At 41.1% G+C, this 21,790-nt stretch overlaps 1 protein-coding gene across 3 annotated transcripts in view; it reads left to right on the top strand.

Annotated features, from left to right (window-relative positions):
• The window catches only part of Clybl (citrate lyase beta like), a 185,872-nt gene extending 166,984 nt beyond the window's left edge, over nucleotides 1–18,888 (top strand). Inside the window, exons 7-9 of one of the 3 annotated variants that reach the window (XM_013023020.1) lie at nucleotides 1,818–1,942; nucleotides 17,720–17,839; nucleotides 18,766–18,888. In XM_013023020.1, coding sequence (XP_012878474.1) covers nucleotides 1,818–1,942; nucleotides 17,720–17,815 — 221 coding nt within the window. In that variant the 3' untranslated portion in view covers nucleotides 17,816–17,839; nucleotides 18,766–18,888. Of the gene's footprint in view, nucleotides 1–1,817; nucleotides 1,943–17,719 lie in introns of all 3 variants that reach the window. The other 2 variants (XM_013023019.1, XM_013023018.1) reach the window with 2 other exon arrangements.
• Nucleotides 18,889–21,790: the final 2,902 nt, after the last annotated feature.

Genomic DNA, 21,790 nt, shown 5'->3' with positions numbered 1-21,790 from the left:
TGCTATGAAATATGCTTTGTTAATTATGTACATAATTGTAAGTTATGTACATAACTTAGAAAATTCAGGACTAACAATTAGTAGAAAATGACTACCTTTATTATGGCAACCTTTATTAATAATATAGTAACAATTGTTATATTACTAAAATATTATCTCAATATCTATTATTGGAAAGAGCTCTTATGTTGTTTCCAGATATTATTCTTCAAATAGTTTAAAGTTCTATGATTTGTTATTTGAATAATACTGTTATTAAATAATTGTTAAATAAATTAATAAATTATTTATTAAAATAATAGATTTAAATTATTAAATAATAATTACTGTTTAAGTAATATTTAATGATAATACTTAGTAATTTAATATTTAACAATAGTGTTACAATTATTTATTATTTAAATAATAGTGATTTAAATAATCATAAAGTACTATTCTTTATATAGGTTTTTAATGTTTTATTAGTATGCTTACAGAATGAAATAGCAATGAAAGGATTTTGTACTTATAGCATGGCAAAGAAAAGATATTAAACTCCTTTAAATGAAGAACTAAAAATCCAACATTGTTCCTATTTCTATTCCACAGAATAATTGAAGTAACAAAACTTTATAAAAAGATTTTATAAATGTATAAAAAATTATAAATGCATAAAAACATTTTCTAAAACATTCAGGTTTAATGCATACTAGGTAAATATTAAAACAACTATTTTAAAAGCTGAGTAAATTAATATACCAACAAATATATCCAAGAGAGTGAATGAGCATTAAGAGTACATTCATTTTTAAAGAGGCAAATTGTATCTGTAACTTTATCATGTAATAAAACAATCTTACCATTATTATATCATTAAATTATCCTGCATTTTATTAATAGCCTAATTAGATTTCACATTTCCCTGATTACTAAATTGTTTTTTTCCCAACAACAGCATGATTTCACAGAAGCCTTAGACACATAAATCTGTATGATATTTTTATTTAAAATCCTTAATCTGTATGATATTTTTATTTAAAATCCTTAAGCTTCAAAAAGAACTAAGTATTTCTGAAGGTATGTCTATAGAGATAGGAATTTTTTCTAGCAGTGTGTAAGGTGCTTATGAAGTGGGAAACAGCTGCCCTTCATTCCAGACAAAAAGGGAAAATCTGCATGTATTTTGGATACAGAAGTTTTCCGTATACTTTCAGTAAAATAGAATCATCTGAAGGCCACAGCATTCAAATCTGCTTTCTACCTTAGGTATTAAATACACTATTTTATTGAAATAAATACATGTTAGAAATGACACATGTTCATCTTAAAGGAAGAAAATTAAGATTAATATTGTTGTAATGTCTGTTTCTATAAGCTATATGAAAACGGATGTGCTACTTCAAGATATCATGGAAGGTGGCATAACTCTACAAAATAAGCAAAAGACAACTTGCCAATATTAGGAGATTTGATGATCAATTTTATTCTACTTTAACTCCAAATGATCACTCTAATTTGCAGACATTATCACCTAAATTCCCAAGCAAAACAGTTACTCAGCAAGCTGCCTGGCCATTCCACCTGTAACTAAAAACAGAGATTATCTGCACTGAGGTGGCATTTCTATAGGGTCAGAAACGCAATCGTTTGGTTATTATGTGATATGTATTCTGGAAAAGCTTGCCTGATTATGGGTTTGGTTTTATTCTGTTGTGTGGCTTTTTTTCCTTCAAAAAAGTTTGCAGTTAGTTATTTAGCATATAGTGAGACATTTGGAGCACACATTTTGTTTGCACATCTGTCCATAGGTGAAATTCTGGTGTGCTTACTCTCTTCAGGTAAGCAGGTGATCCACCCCAACCAAATCCCCATCGTCCAGGAGCAGTTCACTCCCTCCCCAGAGAAAATCCAGTGGGCTAAGGAACTGATTGCTGCCTTTAACGAGCACCAGCAATTAGGAAAGGTAAATGTTTTGTCACCGCCTTGGGTAAAACGGGGGTTTAAAATACTCTGGGGGAGAATGGAAAAAATGTTTGAATAGCTTGAGGAAAATTCATTTTATTTGGTGATGGGGGGGGGGTGAAGGGTGAGACAGTCAGTGAAGGTAGATTTCCCCTCTCCATTCCTAAATATCTCACTATAGCTAGCTCTCCAGTCTCTTGTTTTATTCTTTTCATAAAATACATTGGCATCCTTAGAGAAAATAGAAGTCTGTTTAGTTTTTCCTCTGTAGAATTCCATGCAGCATCATATGAAAATAATTTTAGATCAAAGTGAGAGCAAGTTGTAATGAAATAAACACAGTTTGAACCAAATGGTTCTTGTGGAGAAAAGAAATAAATTTCAAGTTATTTTAATTTGGGGGAGGGGCACAAAAAAGTACAAAAATCTCCTCTGGTTTAATCATTTAAGAGTGGGAGGTTGTATGTGTGTTTGTACCGATTTCTGGACTTGAGATTTGGATAGAATGGAAAGCAAATTAACACTGGAGAACGGTTGTTCCTAATTTAGTGCATCATTGAGCCTCACGTTTCCTGCTCTGTGGGTTTCTGCTATGTAAATATTGCAGTGGTAATGCACAATCTGTCTCCACTTTGTGCCAGTAACACTTAAATTAGGTGTCGCCTGAAGGAAGATTTTTATGCTAGTTGCAGCATTGTCAGTTAATTATCTTAAAGGTTATTTGCAATAATACCGTTTGCCTCTTTTTAAGAGGATAGGAGGGAAAGTTGCATCTATAAATCTATCCTAGAAGTAATCTCTAAACTCAGCCTTGTGATTCCCATAAGGAATAAAGTTTTCATGCCTTCAATGCAGATTTACTTAGGAGAAAGAATAATGAAAATAATGAAGGTTTTGAATGTTAAACAGTGTCCCTTCTTTAAAAATTTTAAAAAATTAAAAAGAAGAAAAGCAGGTGCAGTGGTAAAATCTGTGAGGTCCGTGTGAGAAGTGACCTTTGCACGTCCACCAGCAGCAAAAACACCTGAGGACCCCAGGACTTGTAAACATGGGTGACAACATTACATGAGTCCTTCCCTATGCTATGGCCTTCAACATTGACCTTCAACCCTGACCATGCATACACACATGCAAATGCACATGCATGCATGCTCATCTTTGCACAGAATCACTAACAGAATATGCTATCTCGGAAACATCCATACTTGCTTGGGTGTGTATCATTTCATTATGAAGATCATCCTTTCATTTTGCATCCACAGTGGCCATCAAAAATAAATAGGGCAATTCATAGAAAATATTTATTTTTCTTTTTTTCTTAATCTTTAACTAGTTGTACAGATTTCAATTCAACATGTCAGTTTATGAGTACAGTATTGTGAACAGTGTCACTCCTATCATTCTCCCCCATCAAATAGAAAAATATTTCTGTGTTGACCTGTTGTATTTTGTCCATCTCTACATATTAAATCAAAACTCAAGATCCAGCCAGATGCTGGTGGTTCACCCCTGTAATCCTAGCTACTCAGGAGGCTTAGATTTGAGGATTACAGGTCAAAGCCAGCCTGAGAAAGGAAAGTCCATGAAATTCTTATCTCCAATTAACCATCAGAAAACTGGAAGTGGAGCTGTGATGCAAAGTGGTAGAGTGCTACCCTTGAGAAAAAGAGCTCAGTAGCAGTGCCCAGGCCCTGAGTTGAAGCCCCATGACCGACAAAATAAAATTTAAAAAGTCCTCAAAATCCTCTATGAATAATCAGACATTCCCCTACAGAGAAGACCAAGGACGGACTCATTTACACATGCAAACAACTCCATCCTCTTCCTTCTTGCTAAGTAACAGCTAGCCTGCATGAATACACATACTAACTTCCTCTACTTTATTCTTTACACCAACTAAGGATGCACATATGACAAACACTGCTATTGAAATAGTAAACTGAGGCAGCATGTACTCCATTAACACAACAGCGCAAAAGTTGCAGGGTGAGCTGGCAGAGCTTCCATGAACCATCCTCACTGCCTTGCATGTTGAGTAGCAAGGAAGGTGGCCACCTAGCCTTGTAAGCAGTAGGCTGACAGGTTACCATACATTTCACTAACCTCCAAACAAAACTCAAACCAGAAACATTCTTTTCCTAACATTTCAGTTCTTGAATAAGAGAACAACAACCTTTTCGTTGTATCTTGAAAATGTTGTTCCCAGGGGAATTGTCCATGCCTTCTGATTAAGTGTTAAATTCGGAACCTCTCCTCCCTGCAAGAAGAATTGCCCTCTTGTTGGGAGCATAAGCTTTCACAACACTGTGGTAGGATGGTTTTTCTTAAACAACCATAGAAATTCGAGTGGAGGAGAGACAACCTATTAGGTCATTCTTTCCTTCCCAATTTGTGGAGGTATATTTCCTACAGCAAATTCTCCAGGTGCTTTGTCCAGCAATGTTCAAATTATTCATATAATGGAGTGTTCAGTTAGCATGTTTCTTTTACTTGCATATAATCTGTCTGGCCACAAAAATTGCTGATACTGGGTCTTGAGGGGTTCTTGGATTCTTGGAGTTTAATGGTACGGGTTCTGTTCATAAAGATTTCCATATAAATAGGTAATCCAGTTGTAGAAAGAATCATCTCCAACAAATGTCTAATCTATTTAGCTTCAAATGGGAATCAGTTGATGAAAACATGGACTCTTCATTATTTCCCACAGCACAGATGACTCTTTAAAAATTGAAAACTGATGGTTTATGTCATAATGAGACACTTGGACATTTCTAAAAGACTTCCCCCTAATCAAACAAAAATGTCATTCAAGTAATTTAACTAGAAACAACCCAAGAATGTAAAATTATATATCTTTGCATTTCTGTATTTTCCTGCTCCTATCTTAAATATTTTGCCCAAAGACCAAAGACATAGCTAAGTTCATAGTTAATACTGAGTCATTTGTGTTTTCTATAGTAATAACAATTATGGCTATTGTTATTCACACATTAACAGTCCTACTTTTTCTTTCTGCCTTCTCCAAAGGACAAAGTTAATATAAGTAGTTAGATCATGAAAAGATGATTTATTGGGGTTCACAGTCTTTGATATCACAGATTTTGTTTTCCTTTATTTCAGTGGAAAAAAAGGATATTGTAGATGTGGAGTTTAATGATTTTAGCATCATGTCAGGGAGAAAACCACTTTAAATTAGAAAATAATAATCATCAGCTCATTCACCTATTACTCTATGGCAGGTAATACTTGGGGACTGTGTTGTTTCAGCAGTCTCAAGAAGTCTTTCAGGCTAAAGAATTTGTCCTGGCATAGCAATCCCCACTAGTCAGATGGAAGGTAATATTAGGGACTCAAGATTATCTTCTTTCATTAAAACTGGTCAGCATCTATGCTCCTATTATATTTTTTTGGAGGGGGGTTCAGTCCTGGGGCTTGAACTCTGGGCCTTGGCACTGTTCCTGAGCTCTTCAGCTCAAGACTAGCGCTCTACCACTTGAGCCACAGCACCACTTTTGGCTTTTGCTGTTTATGTGGTGCTGAGGAATTGAACCCAGGGCCTCATGCATGCGAGGCAAGCACTCTACTACTGAGCCACCTTCCCAGCCTCTGCGCCTATTTTAATTCCCCAAACTGAAAACTGTAATTTAGCTAATAATAGCAGTTGTGAGGTACCCATCCACATGTGAGTCAAACTGGTCTTCCCATCCTTGCAGAAGAACGTACTTTGAGAGGCAACCAGCATCAGATTAATTTTATTAGCTTTAAATTATTGAACAGAAATACTGCAGCCAGGATTTCCATGTTATTTGTCTTAAATTTATAAAGGATTTTCTTAAAAGTCAGTTCCATTTTATATTTTCTTTCATAATAATGGTGATTACAACAATATTGAAAATTCTCCATCCAGATCTAGATTTAGTATTGACTTATGGAAGAAATTGGACTTTAACAGTTCTTTATTCTTAACCTAGAATTTTATGTAGTATGAAAACTGGATATTTAAAATAAAAACTTCACAAGTAAAGAATTAACATTGATATAAATAGAAACTAACTTATGTAGAAATAAATATGTATAAAATACATATTTATATTAAGTATATTTCAAACTATTTTTTCACATCTGTATTGTGAACTTAGTGTTAATTTTTTTCTTTTTATTTCTTCATTACTTAGTGGGCAAAAATGATAGCTAGAGGAATGAAAATTTATTGCATTTTAAAAATAATAATCATAGGGAAATTCAAATGTAAGAATTACATTTCTTTCTAGAAAAATGTCAAAATTCTAACAAAAATTTGAAAGGAAATAAACTTACATACATGTATCTATAATTCATGTAATAGATTTTTAAATTGCTTTCTTAGAACACACATGTTTATTTTTGCATGATTGCCTCATTTTCAGTTTTCCAAGCATCATTCTGTTTTATTCATATTATTGCAGTGTTTTACTTGGCTTTGGGAGAATTGTGTTTAATGTCTTCAATATTTTTCATTTGTTGTTATAGTTTCGCAAGCTGGTTAAAGACCTCGGAAGGGAGAAATTCATATTATAATCTAGATTCGATTAATGACCATAAAGGTCAAAAAGAAGGTCAGTGCCTGACATAGCAACTGTAAATGCCCACACATACGTTATAATTTTACTCATGAGCAAACAATAGTGCAAATTAACAAGAGGACATTATATATACCCTGTACTGGAATATAAATTAAGAACTTCTCTCTTAATAAAGAAAATAGGAAGTCAGAATTGTTTTCCTCATGTAAGTCTTTTCATCTAGAAAAGTGCAAACAGTTATAAATCTCCCCTCCTCCATACTGAGCACAGAAGGTTTTCATAGGTATCTGATTGCAGCTCACACACCTTTCCTTTATGTTTCCAAATGCAAGGCTTTACAAAAGAAATACTGTTCGGTCCAGATGGCCTTCTCCAAGGCTCCCTGAGAGAACTCGAGAAGTCTCTCTAGCCAAAAATATTGTTTCCGCTTATTCAAGTGCCAGAAATCCCACTGCCAGCCTTTCACGCACATCAAATAAACCATCTAAAGATTTGGTTGTTGTCTTTGTCAACTGAAAGGGTTGATTCCACTAATAGATGATGATCCTTGCCAGCCATCCACCCTACCACCCACAGCCTTTCCCCTTTATTTGTGAGCAGGAATACTCAAGTCAGCACTGAGGCATTTCTGGTGAAAATGAAAGATGAAGGGACAGAACTCTATTTTTGAGATTCTTAGTAGTTGCTTCTTTCCCTTTCTGTCCTTGTCATTTCGTATTTTCAGAACTATGTGCCATAATATTTTACTTGAAGCTGTCTAATTCTTAGGAATCAGAGAATCTCACAAAAATGACTTGATGATTGCTTTGACTAATACCAAATAGCAAATCTTTAAACCAATGAAGCAAAATCAGTGCAATCACACCCCAGTTCACATTATTTTCAATGGCAAATGTATATAGTTCGTTAGTAGAGGTTAAAAGTATTCATAGATAAAAGCTGATAACTGTGATAAACCTGATAATTGAGTTATTTGCATCATACTTAATTTATGACACATTCCTAAGGATATTGTAATCAGAATTGTTTTTACTCTCATTTATATTTTTCTGGAATTCTGCTTTCACTCTCACTTTCTATTTTTCCTCTCAATTTTGAATTTTAGAAAATGTTATTCTCAGTGGATAAAAATCTCAGAAATCCTCTACTGAGGGCCCTTCTATTTATGATCCAGGAAAGGTTCAGCAGATATGAATATGGTTAGCATCAATGTGTTTCAGCTGGATGACAGACAACATCATGCTAGCGACAAACTAGTCTTAAAAGTATTCCATCACAATCAGAATGTGAATTTGGGTGTTTCAAACATTTTGTGTTGTTTTTTCCAGAAACTGATAAGAAAAGAAACATCTATATCTGTTTTTCCAGGCCCTCCTCTGCCCCTGCCCACACTGTTCCCCGCTTTCCACCCTGCTCTGTTCTTGTTCACTCAGCCTGCCCCCCAAGAGCACTTCTTGGTCAACTCTGTTCAGCATAACACCCATTCCATGCTAGTCATAAGCATTCATTCAGTCTCTGAAGGTAGGATGAAGGAGGCCACACATAAAGTCCAGAGCTCATTCAGTTCCTTCTTGCTTTCAAAACATGCACCTGAAGTCATATTCTCAGTTCTACCTTTGCCACACAAACAAACCTTGGCTTTCAGTGTCTTTTAAGGGCAAGAAGAGGACCATTTTAATTCTGTAATCACTTGGTCTCTCTTATTCTCCATGTTTCTCCTTCTTGGGTAGTCTGAGTCTATAGATGTGTATCTGTGTGTCTTCACCATTCCTCCCTTGGCCTGCTTAGCTGAATTCTTTGTTCCTTCTTTTTCTTTACACTTCTTTCTCTCTCCCTAGACCCTGTCCTCACCCCACCACATCCTTCCCTTCTCCTTTTTATCTAATTATAATGGAGAAGTTTGGAGCAATCTTTTTATATTGGATGCATTTAGTAAGGAATTTGATCATTCTTATTTATATTAAATAGGTAAATGGAGTTTTATTTTGTTAAAAATAGAAATTAAGCATTTCTAGAATTTTCTGTTTTCTTTCACTCTATGTTAGTGGGCCTCTACAGGGAAAAAAAGTGGGATAATTTCTCATTGCCTTTCTAGAGAATAAAGAACTCTGTCTATTGCATTGCGCGCTTTCCTGAAGCACCCAGACAGACTAGCACCTAGAGCACACATTTACAAATACGACTCAGCTAACTGGCTTCCAATTTTTTGACAGTGCTCAGAGGAGATTATTGGGCGCAATTTTATAGACTATACAATACTCATCTTCTGCTGTCTTGTAGAAAAATGGAAATAAATTTTATTCATCAGCCAGTACTCATCTGGTATACTTTAAAATACACATTGGTATTTTAGCAAGTCTTTTAAAGTATCAGTTAGTTCATTAGCTCATTTGTGTCTGCTTTCCAGAAAACAGAATAAGCCTAGAAGTATAGCATTCCTGGTCTTAGCTACACACTTATATAAAATGTCATTTACTGTCTATCTCATAGGCAACTGCAGTTGATATTTGACATGCAACATTTTAAATTATATAAAAATTAAACATTTGGTTTATTTCACACTTATTTAAAAATAAAAAATTAAATAAGATTCCCAGTTTCGAAAGGAAATCTGTGGCTAAGGGTGTAGCTTAATGGTATAGCATTTTCCAAGCATGTGTAAGACGCTGGATTTAATCTTTTTAAAAAGGAAGAGAAATTAAAGAAAAGAAAAAAGAAATCTGAGATAAACGTGATAGCTATAGAACTCCATGTAATTTCTAAAAAGCCAAGAAATTATATAAAGCTATTTTTATATAAATGGAAAATTAAACATAAAGTCTAACTTGTTAGCAAATCTGGAAAGTATTTTATATTTCAACAAACTTATAAATTAGTCATTCTCATATTAGTAAATAGCTTTCTATGTGGTTTGACCTTTCTACAGTTTCCCTTATTAAAAAAAAAAATGAACACTTATCTATTCCTGTAGGGTCATTATGCCTATTGTGAGGTAAACCTTGGTAACTGAAGGCTCCCTGGGTTTTCCCTGTGTTGATAAAATAAGGATCCTCGCATTCCACATAGGCCCTCCATCCACTGAGTAAGATCACATCCGAAGACAGGCAACCAAACATCTAACTCAGCCCTCCTCCCCTTTATCCGTCGCTTCAACCTTCCCTACCTCACTCCTACCAACCTTCCTTCCAGGCCTTCTACTGCTTCTTTTCTTTTCTCCTCTGCCCTTCCTGGAACTCGGTAAAGTCCTAAATTAATTTGCCAAATAGAATACACGAATGTCCCTACTTTCTATATAGAGCTACAACTAAATAATTTCAGGCTTTCTTTCTAAAATGCAAAATGCCAATGTTCCTGCCGAGGTCCACATTCCCTGAAATGTCCTTCAGACATGACTGGCTCTTCATCCATCTTTGGGAGTGCTTCTTCCTTCTCCAGCCCATCTGCTGTCCAGTCCTCCTGTCCTGTGAGCCAGCCCCATGGCTTCAGATTAGGGACATTTAATGAGTTTCTTCTCCAGCTGATAATCTTAAGACTCTAAATTCTATTAAATCTACTTGTTTTCCATCTGAAGTTCCATCAAGTCTCTAGTACTCCTGAATCTGATTTCTAAAAAAAAAAAAAAAAAAAAGACTACATTTCTGATTTGTAAGAGTTCAGAGGGGAGAAATTCCAGGCATATATCTTCCTGCATTTTCAGCAACACCATACTTTTCAAACTCCTTTTCATTTTTTTTTTCAGTACTGAGAATCAAACCCAGGACCTTACATATTATGCAAGTGCTCTGTCTCTAAGCTGAATCCCAGCACCAGCTATAAGAACTGTTATAGCTCTTAAAGCTCCTCTGAAGTCAAACTCTATTATAATTCAAATGTTCTGCTTCTCACTGGATGTTCATTGGTAAATGGAGTTAAATTATTTCTGCCCAATAACAGTAGCAATTTGTAGTGGTATTCCTGATGGTGTGATAGTAATCAGAACACAGGGTCCTAGTTTGGGGAATGATGACAGAAATCACGACGTGACATGTCACAGTGGCTGTAACAGTGATTCCCGTGTGGAGGATCAGCTCCTCTCACTGAAAGCCTTGTGTGTAATGACCCAATAGGGAAGTGCCATTCCCATTTGACAGATGAAGACACTGAGTCTGGCAAGGTAACTGGTGCTTTAGCTCACACAGCAGCACTAGATGTTCCTGGATCCATTCAGGTGTGGCTAAGAACAAAGCCTGTGTCCTAACTTCTGCCTCAAGCAGCCTCCAAGGGGAGAGCCCAGAAAAGCTAGATCCATCCTCCCTGGGTATCTTTGTGACCCTTTATTCCAGCCTCAAGCTTCTGAGAGCCACCTCAGGATGTACCTGCACTACAAAGTGTTCTATTTCAGTTTGGCAGGAAGTCACAGAGGGCTGCGTGGGTAGATCCGTGCTCTGTGGCCTTGCAGGCCAGCCCTGGCCAGGCAGCTGCAGCTACACAAAGACCACATGGGGTTTCCATTCTGCTACCCAGTGGTGGCTCAGTACTCTGAGTTTTGTTTTGTGCCAGTACTGGGACTTGAATGCAGGGCCTCATGCTCTCACTTGGCTTTTTTCCCTCAAGCCTCACGCTCTACCACTTGAATCACAGTTCCACATCTGGCTTTTTGCTGCTTAAGTCTCCTAGACTTTTCTGCCTAGGCTGTCTTCAAATCTGGATCCTCAGATCTCAGCTTCCTGAGTAGCTAGGATTGCAGGCATGAGCCACCAGCACTGGGTAGTATGATGAGTTTTGAAAGCCAGAGTTACACTACAGGAGAGGGTTCATGGAAAGAGTAGAGGATCTGGAGGACCTGCTGAAAGCTTTAACTTGAAGAATCGGTCTTGCTGCCTGGGACAGATCCCGTCCTCCTACCTTCTCTAAGCTCTGGCTCTGAGGCTGGGACTGAAAGGCCCTCCCCAGGCCCTCAGGGTGCTGCTCCCACCCTACTTCTCACTGCATTCCCGCACCAGGTGCAAAGCCAACCCCTTCCTATCTTCTACCTGATACATTCTTACAGTGACTCCAGGGCTTCCCCATGGGCAAAGTCATCTGTCTGAATCCCAGCCACAGTGCTAACCACAGATTGGCATAATGTGAATTGTTGTCCATACAGAATGACTTCAACTGAACTTTTTGAAATTTCATGTAGCGATACATTAGCATCTGTAAATTATCTGTCAATAGGAATAAATGGCTGCTGCATTTTAATTCAAAATATTACTAAGATTCTATCAAATTATCACTACAATTGGAAGCGCTAAAAAAGAAAAATGTTCTCTATTTCCCAAGCTGTCAGTAATATTCTTTAACTGTTTTTCATGACAATGTTAAAGATGAGTATCCATAAAACAAGGAGTGTCTGACATGCAGAAGCAAATATTAAGAATAAACATTCCGGGCTGGGAAGGTGGCTCAGTGGTAGAGCTCTTGCCTTGCATGCCTGAGGCCCTGGGTTCGATTCCTCAGCACCACATAAAAAAAAAGAAAAAAGCCAGAAGTGGCACTGTGGCTCAAGTGGTAGAGCGTAGCCTTGAGCTGAAGAGCTGAGGGACAGCGCCCAGGCCCAGAGTTCAGGCCCCACGACTGGACCCCCCCCCCAAAAAAAGAATAAACATTCCCTTTTTATTTCTGCTAACAAAGGGATGCCTTAGATTCTTGTTAGGACACAAAATAATATTCATGTATTATTGAGTTTTAGTGTTTCTGACATCATTATGATAAGTACTTACAGGTAGGAGCTCAAATGATAGATGCTATATCTCAAATTCAGTTGTTAAAATTCCATTTTTATATATTTTATTTTCTGCCCATTATTTAAATGTTATTTTTTTTCAGCCTTATCCTAAGTAATATTATCATTGAAATAAGAGTATCGGTGTGGTATTATTATGTTACATCAAAATAAAATTTTAAACTACATAGTGCCTAAAATAAATGTATATTCATTTTAATAGTTTTATATCACCATATCAGGTGCTAGTTGCCAGCCATATTTTGGAGCCCTTCCCCTCAGTTGCTCAGCTTGGGGCCCGCTAAGAGCCCAAATCATCAAGCCACGGCCTGGCCTCTTCTTCCTTCTCTCTGGGCAGAGGCATTTGATCCTTTACATCCGGGCTTGGACATCACTTCCCAAAGGGAGTCACATCTCCCATCCAAAGCTTTCCCTCTTCCCTGTCCCTTGCTTTCCAGAGTGCAGACTCACTTACAAGTAGACGATCATTTCTACCTATGTCTATGTGATGTGTTTTGTCCCATTAGATAGGATGCTCCCTGAGTTCAGGGGCATATCTGTTTCACCCACTGCCCCAACAAACCCCTGTGCCCAACTAAACCAGGCACACAGGAGGTTCTAAATAGTTTAGGTAGAAAATGAGATGAGGACAGCTTGGAGGGGTAGGAAGTGGGGCCTAGGCCCTGTGACCATTTGCCTTGTACATGCTAGAGAAGGGCTCTTCCTCTAAGCTGCACCCCGTACCTGGCCCTCCTTTAGTATCTGCCATCCCTGTCTGGTTGGCCTTTATGAAGCATCTCCTATGAACCTGGTGTACCTAGCATGTCCTAGTATATGACTGTGGCAAGTTCCAAAACTTTAAGAGCTAGCCTCAAGGGAAGGAGAGGTGGTCAGGAAGACCATCCAGAGGTGGCATCTTCTCATATCTCAAAGCATTAGGGAAAGTTTGCCCAACAAAGGGTAAGGAGCTTTAGAGAAAAGACCAAAGCAGATGGCAGAGGTGGGTATGTGGGTGTGTGTTGGAAGGCAGTGTCCTAATGGGCTTTCCAGATACTAGGCTGAGAGAGGAGATATGGCCTTGGACTCTGTAAAGTCAAAGAGAGAGAATCAAGACCATCAAATCTGCTGCTGAGCCCATTAGATCTGCTTCAGAGAGATAACAGCCCAAACTCAGTGAGGAAGTCACACACACACACACACACACACTGAAACATCCCAGCTCCACCTGTGAGGCAAGTGTTAGCCAGCACAGTAGCCACCACCTCTCCCGGAGCTCTGGAGGCCTGACATCCAAACTCTCATCATCACAAGTGGACACTACAACCACACTGTGCCCAAGGACTCCGGGTGGGATAGACAGAAGGCCTGCTATGAAGGCATTCAGTGGGAGCACCATACCTCCCTTCTGTGAGAGGTTCAAAGAGCAGGTGGCTACTAGGAAGAGCAGTCACAGGAAAGGCCCGGACTGAGGGACTACAGTCAGTGGATGGTACAACCAGGACCCAATGGGAAAGTCAGCAATGACAGCTGACTACAAATAGCACAGGAATTCCCTGAGCAATGTCATGGTGAGTAATCAACTCACTAAGAGCAAGAAACTCTGTGCCACCTTAGAAAAGGTGTCCCTCAGCCTGAGAAGCAGCAACTGTGAAAGCCGAGCTCCTGTGTTACCACAAGTGCTGACCTAGGGCCTTTCTCTAGGGGGATCACAGCATCATCAGAATGTGCAGGGGGCACCCAGGATACCCAAAGAAAACAAAGATAACAGGGCAAGAAGTACACTAGTGGGGCTGGAAATGTGTTTTAGTGGTAGAGTGCTTGCCTAGCATGCATGAAGCCCTGGGTTCCATTCCTCAGCACCTTATAAACAGAAAAAGCCAGAAGTGGTGCTGTGGTTCAAGTGGTAGAGTGCTATCCTTGAGCACAGAGAGGCCCAGGGACACTACCCGGGCCCTGAGTTCAAGCTCCAGGACTGGGAAGAAGAAGGAGAAGGAAAAGAGGAGGAGGAGGGGAGGGGAGGAGGAGGAAGAGGAGCAGGAGGAGGAAGAGGAAGAAAGAAGAAGATAAACAGGAGGAGGAGGAGGAAAGACAAAACTATCTGAAGAGCTAAAAGCCAGATGTACAAAGTATGCTATTTTCTATGGATGTATGTGATCACTATGCTAACTGCCACCCTCACATCACCAATTTGCCCAGCAAATCAAAAGCTGGATCCTCGGTAGGAAGACCTTCGGGTCTGAGGGAGTGAATGTGACTTCCGTGCCTGACTATGATATCATCAGTGGTGACCAGGATGTCAGAAAGTCCACAGCCCGTGGCCATTGTTTTCCCTTTTCACAGATGACACACATAAGCCTTTCAGGGGTCCAAAGTGGTAGACCTGTACAGAGTGAGAGTTGCCACGCATCTGAAGGAATCACAGTAGTTCACTGTGGAATAAATGCTCCATAGCACATGCTTGGTAGGAGAGAAACAAGTTTTACCCTTCTTCTCTACTTACAAGCTGCAGAGCAGACTTGCACAAGTTTCTTAAGCTCTTTGTGCCTGTTTCCTCAGTTACAAAATAAGGATGCATATGACGTTAGAGAAACAGAAAGTAGAATGGTCATCACCAGGGATTATAGGAAAGCAAAACAGCAGTGAAGTATCACTGCTGCCTGATTTTTTTTAAAAAAGTGTGAGCACACTTAAGACTACTGAACGTACACATGAAAATGGCAAAGATGGCAAGGTACCAGTGGGTCACGCCTGTAATCCTGGCTACTCAGGAAGTTGAGATCTGAGGATTACAGTTCAGAGTCAGCCCAGGCAGAAATGTCCATGAGCCACTTATCTCCAATAAACCAGCAAAAAGCCAGAAATGAAGCTGTGGCTCAACTGGTAGAGCGCTAGCCTTGAGCAGAAAAGTTCAGGAACACTTAGGCCCTGAGATCAAGCACTAGGACCAGCAAAAAAAAAAAAAAAAAAGGCGAAGATGGTAAATTTGCGTTATGTGTCTCTTTAACCAAAGTTAAAGAGAAACATACAATGGGATGTGGTATTAATAAATGCTTTAAAAATTCTAGCTGTTGTTGTTTTATTGTCTTGGTTTTCAAGGTATTTAATCATGAACATATTATTACTTAAAGGTACTTTAAACAAAATGGTAGTCTGAGTCTTCCAGCTGATGGAAGTTGCTTGCTTGTTTTAAGATGGGATGCCAAGTCTTCATGAAAGAATAGGGCAGTGAAACCAAAACCTTCCTAAATCATCCATTAGAGAACACTGATACTCTCCCCAAAATCAAAGTAGCATTTTGACAAACTATTATTCCAAATCCTGAGCCTTTTAGATTTCCCATGGAAACCCATATATTTGAAAGTAAAGCCAAGAAAAGTCAAGATTATACATTGATGTGTGAAGGCATAAGGATATCTTATGAGGCAGACTAATGCTTAACATGAAAATCCACAATTTGCAGAGATAATTGAAATATAAAACAAAAAACAATACGGTTGTGTTCTCCACTATGCAAGAAATATACAAGAAATCAAACAAAGAAGTCATTAAGAGAGCCTGTCACCATAGAAGGGAGAATGATCTCCCTGTCTCGAAAAGCTACAGGAAGTATTTTCCATCTTGGCCCTGCATGTCAAAACACAAAGCAGTTTTGGGCAACAGGCCTAGACCCAAAGGCATCATTTTGATTCTCAGCGCTTAATTTTGATTTCTTGTGCATCTATGCTAATTTAGTCTCTCCAGCCTATTATTGAAGCCCTGGAAGGACAGATGTGCAGTTTTACAGGGCCGTAATCCACTTGGCGGGCGGATAACCCAGAGGCCTTTGGTCTTCCTCGTGTACTCCAATAACAAAACTAGACGACTGCCTTATAAAACAGCAGGGGACCCACGCCCTGATTTCCACGGGCACTATCCTAGGAGACCTCCTCAAAACCAAATTCATAAAAGTCGTCATGATCAGAGAGATGACCCGGATTAGCTCTGGGTGAAATAAAATCAGGCCATTCTAAGGGTTTAAATAGTAAAAGGTGACCTACAGTATAGACTTTGTGCCACACAGGTATCATTCACAGGCTGAGAAGAGCAGGTATTACTGGAGAAGAATCTAATGCTATTAGTCTTTTAGATCGCTCTTGAATAAAAGATAAATTTTGAAGATGTGGCTAAGAATTGCCTACAACTTATTTATGCTCTAACCTCCCCTTTATCTGTATATAATCCTAAGTGATTGGCTCTTGCTTACCAGTCCTGGAAGCCCTCAGCATTGATTGTGTACAGGCAGGACCCTGTGAGATCAGGAAATGGGCGGCACTATATGTAGCTATATACAAATGAACCATAATCAGCAAGGATCAGGATTGTTCCAACCCACCTCCAGGTCTCCAAGAACCACCTGGCCCCCCACTCACAGCCACATCCTTGCCAACAGGTAGAAGGATGGAGAGTTGAGATGAAGGGCTGCGATTGTAAGCCTGGAAAAGAAGTCATTAAAAGAGCATGGGTTCTAGGCATGCTGTCTCGTTCATTTAATTCTCCCCTTTCTGATACACTAAAGAAACCTCATCTTCCTGCAGGAATCTATGCTGAAAACTGTGTACAGAGCTCTAAGGTTTCCTAGTCACATAATGTTGGAAGATCTCTTAACCACTCTGGGTCTCAGTTTCCTGATACAGGACAGAGCCTAGGTACTATGGCACACACTGAGCATTTGTGGAAATTTTTAAATTAAAAAAAAAAAAGAACCTGCAGAAAGGGAAGCTCAGGAATATCACAGAGATGCCTCCCATTCCTACCACTCAACAGATGTGTGACTTCTCATTTATTATTATTATTTATGTCAGACACAAGTTTGGTCACCCCGCTCACTGTACACTTGACACAAGAGCCCTAACTCCTTTTACCTCAGTACATTCCTACCTCCTATCTCCTCATCACCCTATAACAATACCCACGGACCTGATCATGCAATCTTTCAAACAATAATCAGTTGCCAGAGCATACTACGTACTTTAGAGTCCTACTCAGTATTTCCAAAATTATGTAAGGAAGTATTTCACTTTTTTTCTGTGTGTGTTGTTTTTTGTTTTGTTTTTGTTTTTGTTTTTTCTGCTTGATTTCAAGAGTTAAAAAGAATAGTTGTGGCTGGGAAGGTGGCTCAGTGGTAGAGTGCTTGCCTTGCATGCATGAGGCCCTGGGTTCGATTCCTCAGCACCACGTATGCAGGGAAAAAAAGCCGGAAGTGGTGCTGTGGCTCGCATCTGATGGATTTTCCTTCTCCATGAAAATACTGAAGAGAAGGAGGGGGGAAGAAATCTTTCCCTTGCAATTTACTTTGGCTTTCTCATAAGTTGGACAGGAAAGTCAGCCTAATTCAGGTGGAATCTAAAATGTTCTTGCTGTACAAGTGGGCAGAGAAAGGAAGCCTATAATTTCCGAGCGTTCTTTCAGGAAGTTTGTATTCTCTGTTTTCCAGGGAGCTTTTACTTTCCGAGGGAGTATGATCGACATGCCATTACTGAAGCAGGCCCAGAACATTGTTACGCTTGCCACATCCATCAGGGAAAAATGATCTGTTAAATGAAGCTCTCATCAGGTGGGCCGAACATATACAGTGTGTTTCTTAAAGACAAACTGTAATACTCAAGGCAACTTGTTAGCATGCCAGATTGGGCCTCCCTCCATTTACAGTTCATGGTAATCACGGAGCGTTGTTGTTATTGTCTTACTGGCCAATTATTCCTCTAAAAATGAACTTTCTTACTTTGGGGGTCCAAGCTCATGATTTTATTGTTATTTATTAATATGTTACAAATAGAGATTTATAATTTCATGGGGAATGTAGAAATCCTTGGGAAATAGAAATCCTAGACGGGCAATGAGAAGAAATTAAACCTTCAGGAAAACAGATCTTCCCCAATACACAAACTGCCTCCATCCTCCTTGGGTTATATTTCACTAGTAATCTGATCGAAACAAGAGTGATGGCGTTGAAAACATTATGAAGTGTTATATTGACTTGATACCTTCACAAATAAAACCTTCAAAACTGTTTTCTACGAACCTCCATCCCACAGATAGTACCTCCATACCCTCCCACCGCAGGGTCGTGAACTGGAAGCCCTCCTCTTGGAAGAATAATCAACAGTCACCAGCAATTAAAAATAATAATAAATGTGCACAAACACAAGACCATCCACTCTCCCCTTTCTTTTCCCGTTGAACTGTTAGCCATTGAAGTCATCGCCCCCTCTCCCCACCCCCGTAAACGTATGGCCAGGACAGGACTCCTTCAGCCATAAACTTGTAGCGTCTAGGAAGACACAAAGCCACGAGCCTGGTGCATGCGGGCCCCCTCGAGATTTGCATCACATTAGAGGTGCTGCTCCAGGTCATATGGGTGGTGTGGTTAACGGGCTTAGTAAAGCTGTTTTGAAGAGGTTAACCCAGCTTGTAGTAAGGGTAAATAAACATAACAACCAGCCATTGTTCCCTATTCAGCATGTACTCTTATATTGAAAGCTAAAGGGTATTGAAGCCGCAAGGATCAACTTGTGCGTGCCAGAGGACGCCAATGAAGTTTGAAACACCAACAATCAGAGATTTTGTTTCTGTTCCTCATTAAATCATGAGCTTTTGTGTGGAGACTCTGGACGACTGTTCTTTAAGAAATTAACAGAATGGGAAGTTTAAAACTCTACACCAACCTTTTCATGACCTACACAGCAGCCAGACTGCTGCTCTTAGACAGACACCGCAGGGAAGGCTGTTCTGTTTATTGAAATTTGTAAATAGAAAACAGTTGTTTTTCTGTTTCATTTTTCACTTCCCCCTACACCCATTTGGTTTCTTCCCTTTCTGGTCCCTGGCGTGTGCCCCGACTAGGGGTCTACTTTTGCCTCATTTCCCTCGGATCCTATAGAAGCCAGAGAAGTGAGTAGAGGTGAAGGTTGGTTGATTACAAGCGCCAGTCACCGCAGTGCTAATATTAGCACCAGCTAATATTCCCGAACTGGAGACCCTAAGAGACCCTCTTCCAATGACATGGGGGCTTGCCTGCCTTGGGCCATGGTATCCCCTCTCCTACAGAGTCGTCCCAGTCCTTTTATTAGGTACGGCCCTATCATTCTTCTTCACCTGAGGTGCCCTGGCCTATGCCAGTTCCTGGAAAGGCAGATGGAAGCCACCCGTCCTCACTCCTGGGTTGAGAAGAGGAACTGAACGTGGCGTCCTGACCCCTTCAGGAGGCTTCTGGCCTGGCCAGGCTGCGCTTCAGGCCTGAGGGCGGGGCCGCAGGAGAAGCACCCAGCAAGTCTTATAGCCACAGCTGAGAGTCAAGAAGTCAGGTATGTGCCCCGTAAGCTGGACCATACATGCATAGGCCCGTCTGCACTCAGAGCACACACAGGAGAAGATAGGGGTGACATGATGCCCCTACCTCTCAAGTACACACCCCCAGGTGTCAGTAATGATTCACATCTGCTGTGAGAGAAGCAGAGGATTCAAGTGATAGTTTCCACCCTAGGGTGCAGGCAGCTCCTAACCAAACTAGCAACTCACAGGGAGCTAGAAGCCTCCCTCTGAGAGGGCTTTACCTGGGCATGAGCAGCCCTGCGCAGAGCTAGGCAGGCCTCCGGCTCCAACAGCATTAAGCCCCAGGTTGCTACTGGCCCTGTCCCAAGCTACATTCGCTCACACAAAACAACCTTGTTGTTAAGTCTCTTGGAATATCAGCTTGACCTGATAACCTTGTGGTTCCATTTATAATAGGATCGTGAGACTGGGACCCACAAGAACTAAAAATCTGGAGCAAGGCCCCACACTCTGTGCAAGCCCTAACAGGGTTCAGTCATGGCCAGAGCCCCGTTTGTCCTGATGGCCAGCGCTCTGGGGCAAGGAGATGGTGGGCACTCACTGTCTCTCTGGCACCATGTGTGGAGAAGGTGGGGGCCCCCCAAAAAACGAGGGAAGGGATTGGACCCTGCCCACTGTTCGCACAAGATGGGAAATGAAGTCTGCAGAATTCCTCCAAGCTGGGCGCCACACAGGAAGAGGAGCAGGCAGCCAATCGAATTCATTAAAAGCCATACCTGTTTATATTTTGTGTAGCTCAGAGCAGCCGCTTCACCATATCATCCCCCTGTTATTAATTCTTGGGGGCTAAATTATGGGTAACACTATTAAAACATTATCAGAACTAATGAGAAACAATTACTTAGAAAATGAGCCAGGACAAGATTGAGTTGAGAACATCAGTGGTGATCACTGTAGATTAGTTTAATAAATCATCAGGTTCAAGGCAAGACTGACTGTATGCATGCACAGCCTCGTCACGGGAAAATGAAATTGAGATTTTTTTGCATAATTTTTTCATTAATCTCAATAGGACCCGTGTGGTGTAGATTGCTTTATTCCCCTAATACCTTGCCTGAGGGAGGGGGGGTACCCAATAATGTCTTCATTGTTTTACTGAGGTCTTAATGACAATCTGTGACAAGCTCATTTTAATGTATAGAGAAGTATATCAATAGCCATGTGTTACTGGAAGGGTGAAGAGATCTCCCCATCTGAGCAGGGGGGGGGGAATCTGCAAGCACCAGTGAGGAACTGTGTACATCCGGGGGCTTTTGCTTCAGATCCCCAAGTTTCTAATGCCCCTCCCCCCCATCCCCTCCAGGGCTGGTGAAAGTCTGCCCCAGAAGGAAGATGTCAACGATTTGAGTTTGGAAGCCACTGTGGTGTTCTGCTGGTCCCAGAACTAAGTGTGTGTTCACCCTGCTAGGACAAGATGCCGCTCTTTTGAGCCAGCAACGCCTTGCAATCCCTAGTTTCCTGGGAGTTGGGAGACTTCCTTTGAGGGGGGGCTTGGCCTTCTACTTGGGAGGATGCTCTCTCTTTCACAGCTGCCCCCCCACCTTCCTTTACTTAAGTGTTCCTTCCTTAAAAAGCGATCGAGGGTACGCAACAAGCCCTAAAACTTCTAAGTGGGCCTAGGCATGTGGGTGCAGGTGGGGTTCCGTACCCAGGCCGCGGGGACCCGGCGGCCGGCACCAGGGCGTGGCGCGTGGCCCCCGCCCCGTCCTCGGGCAATGCGGGGAGTGCGCAGTGACCTGTCCTCCACCGGGAAGCGGGGACGCGTTCCTTGGGGAGGGGGGGGAATGATAGCTTAGACAGCTCCCCAAATGGAGACGTCCGTTACCGTCAGATCCCCAACTTGGCACCCGTGGGCGGCGAGGGGAGGCGGCCCGGGAGGGTCCGGCAGGCGGCGGGGTTCGTGGCTTGGTGGAACCCGGCGCCTGTTCGGCCGCGCGCGCGCGCGCGGGGGTCGGCGTCCGCCAAGTCCCCGCGCCACGTCCCCGGGAGCGGCGGGACTCTGCTCTCTCGCTCCTTCCGAAGGGACGGGAAGGGAAGGGCACGGCGGGCCCGGAACCCAAGCGCTGCCTGGAAAGGACACCCCAAATTTGGGCCCCCCACCCCGTCCTCGCGCTTGCCACACGGGCGGCGGCTGGAGCGCAGACCCCGAGACCAAGAGCCCGGCCCCGGGCCT

This window comes from Dipodomys ordii, unplaced genomic scaffold (assembly GCF_000151885.1).
Source record: "Dipodomys ordii isolate 6190 unplaced genomic scaffold, Dord_2.0 Scaffold65, whole genome shotgun sequence".
Classification (NCBI taxonomy): domain Eukaryota; kingdom Metazoa; phylum Chordata; class Mammalia; order Rodentia; family Heteromyidae; genus Dipodomys; species Dipodomys ordii.
This window is presented reverse-complemented; position numbering and strand designations above follow the sequence as displayed.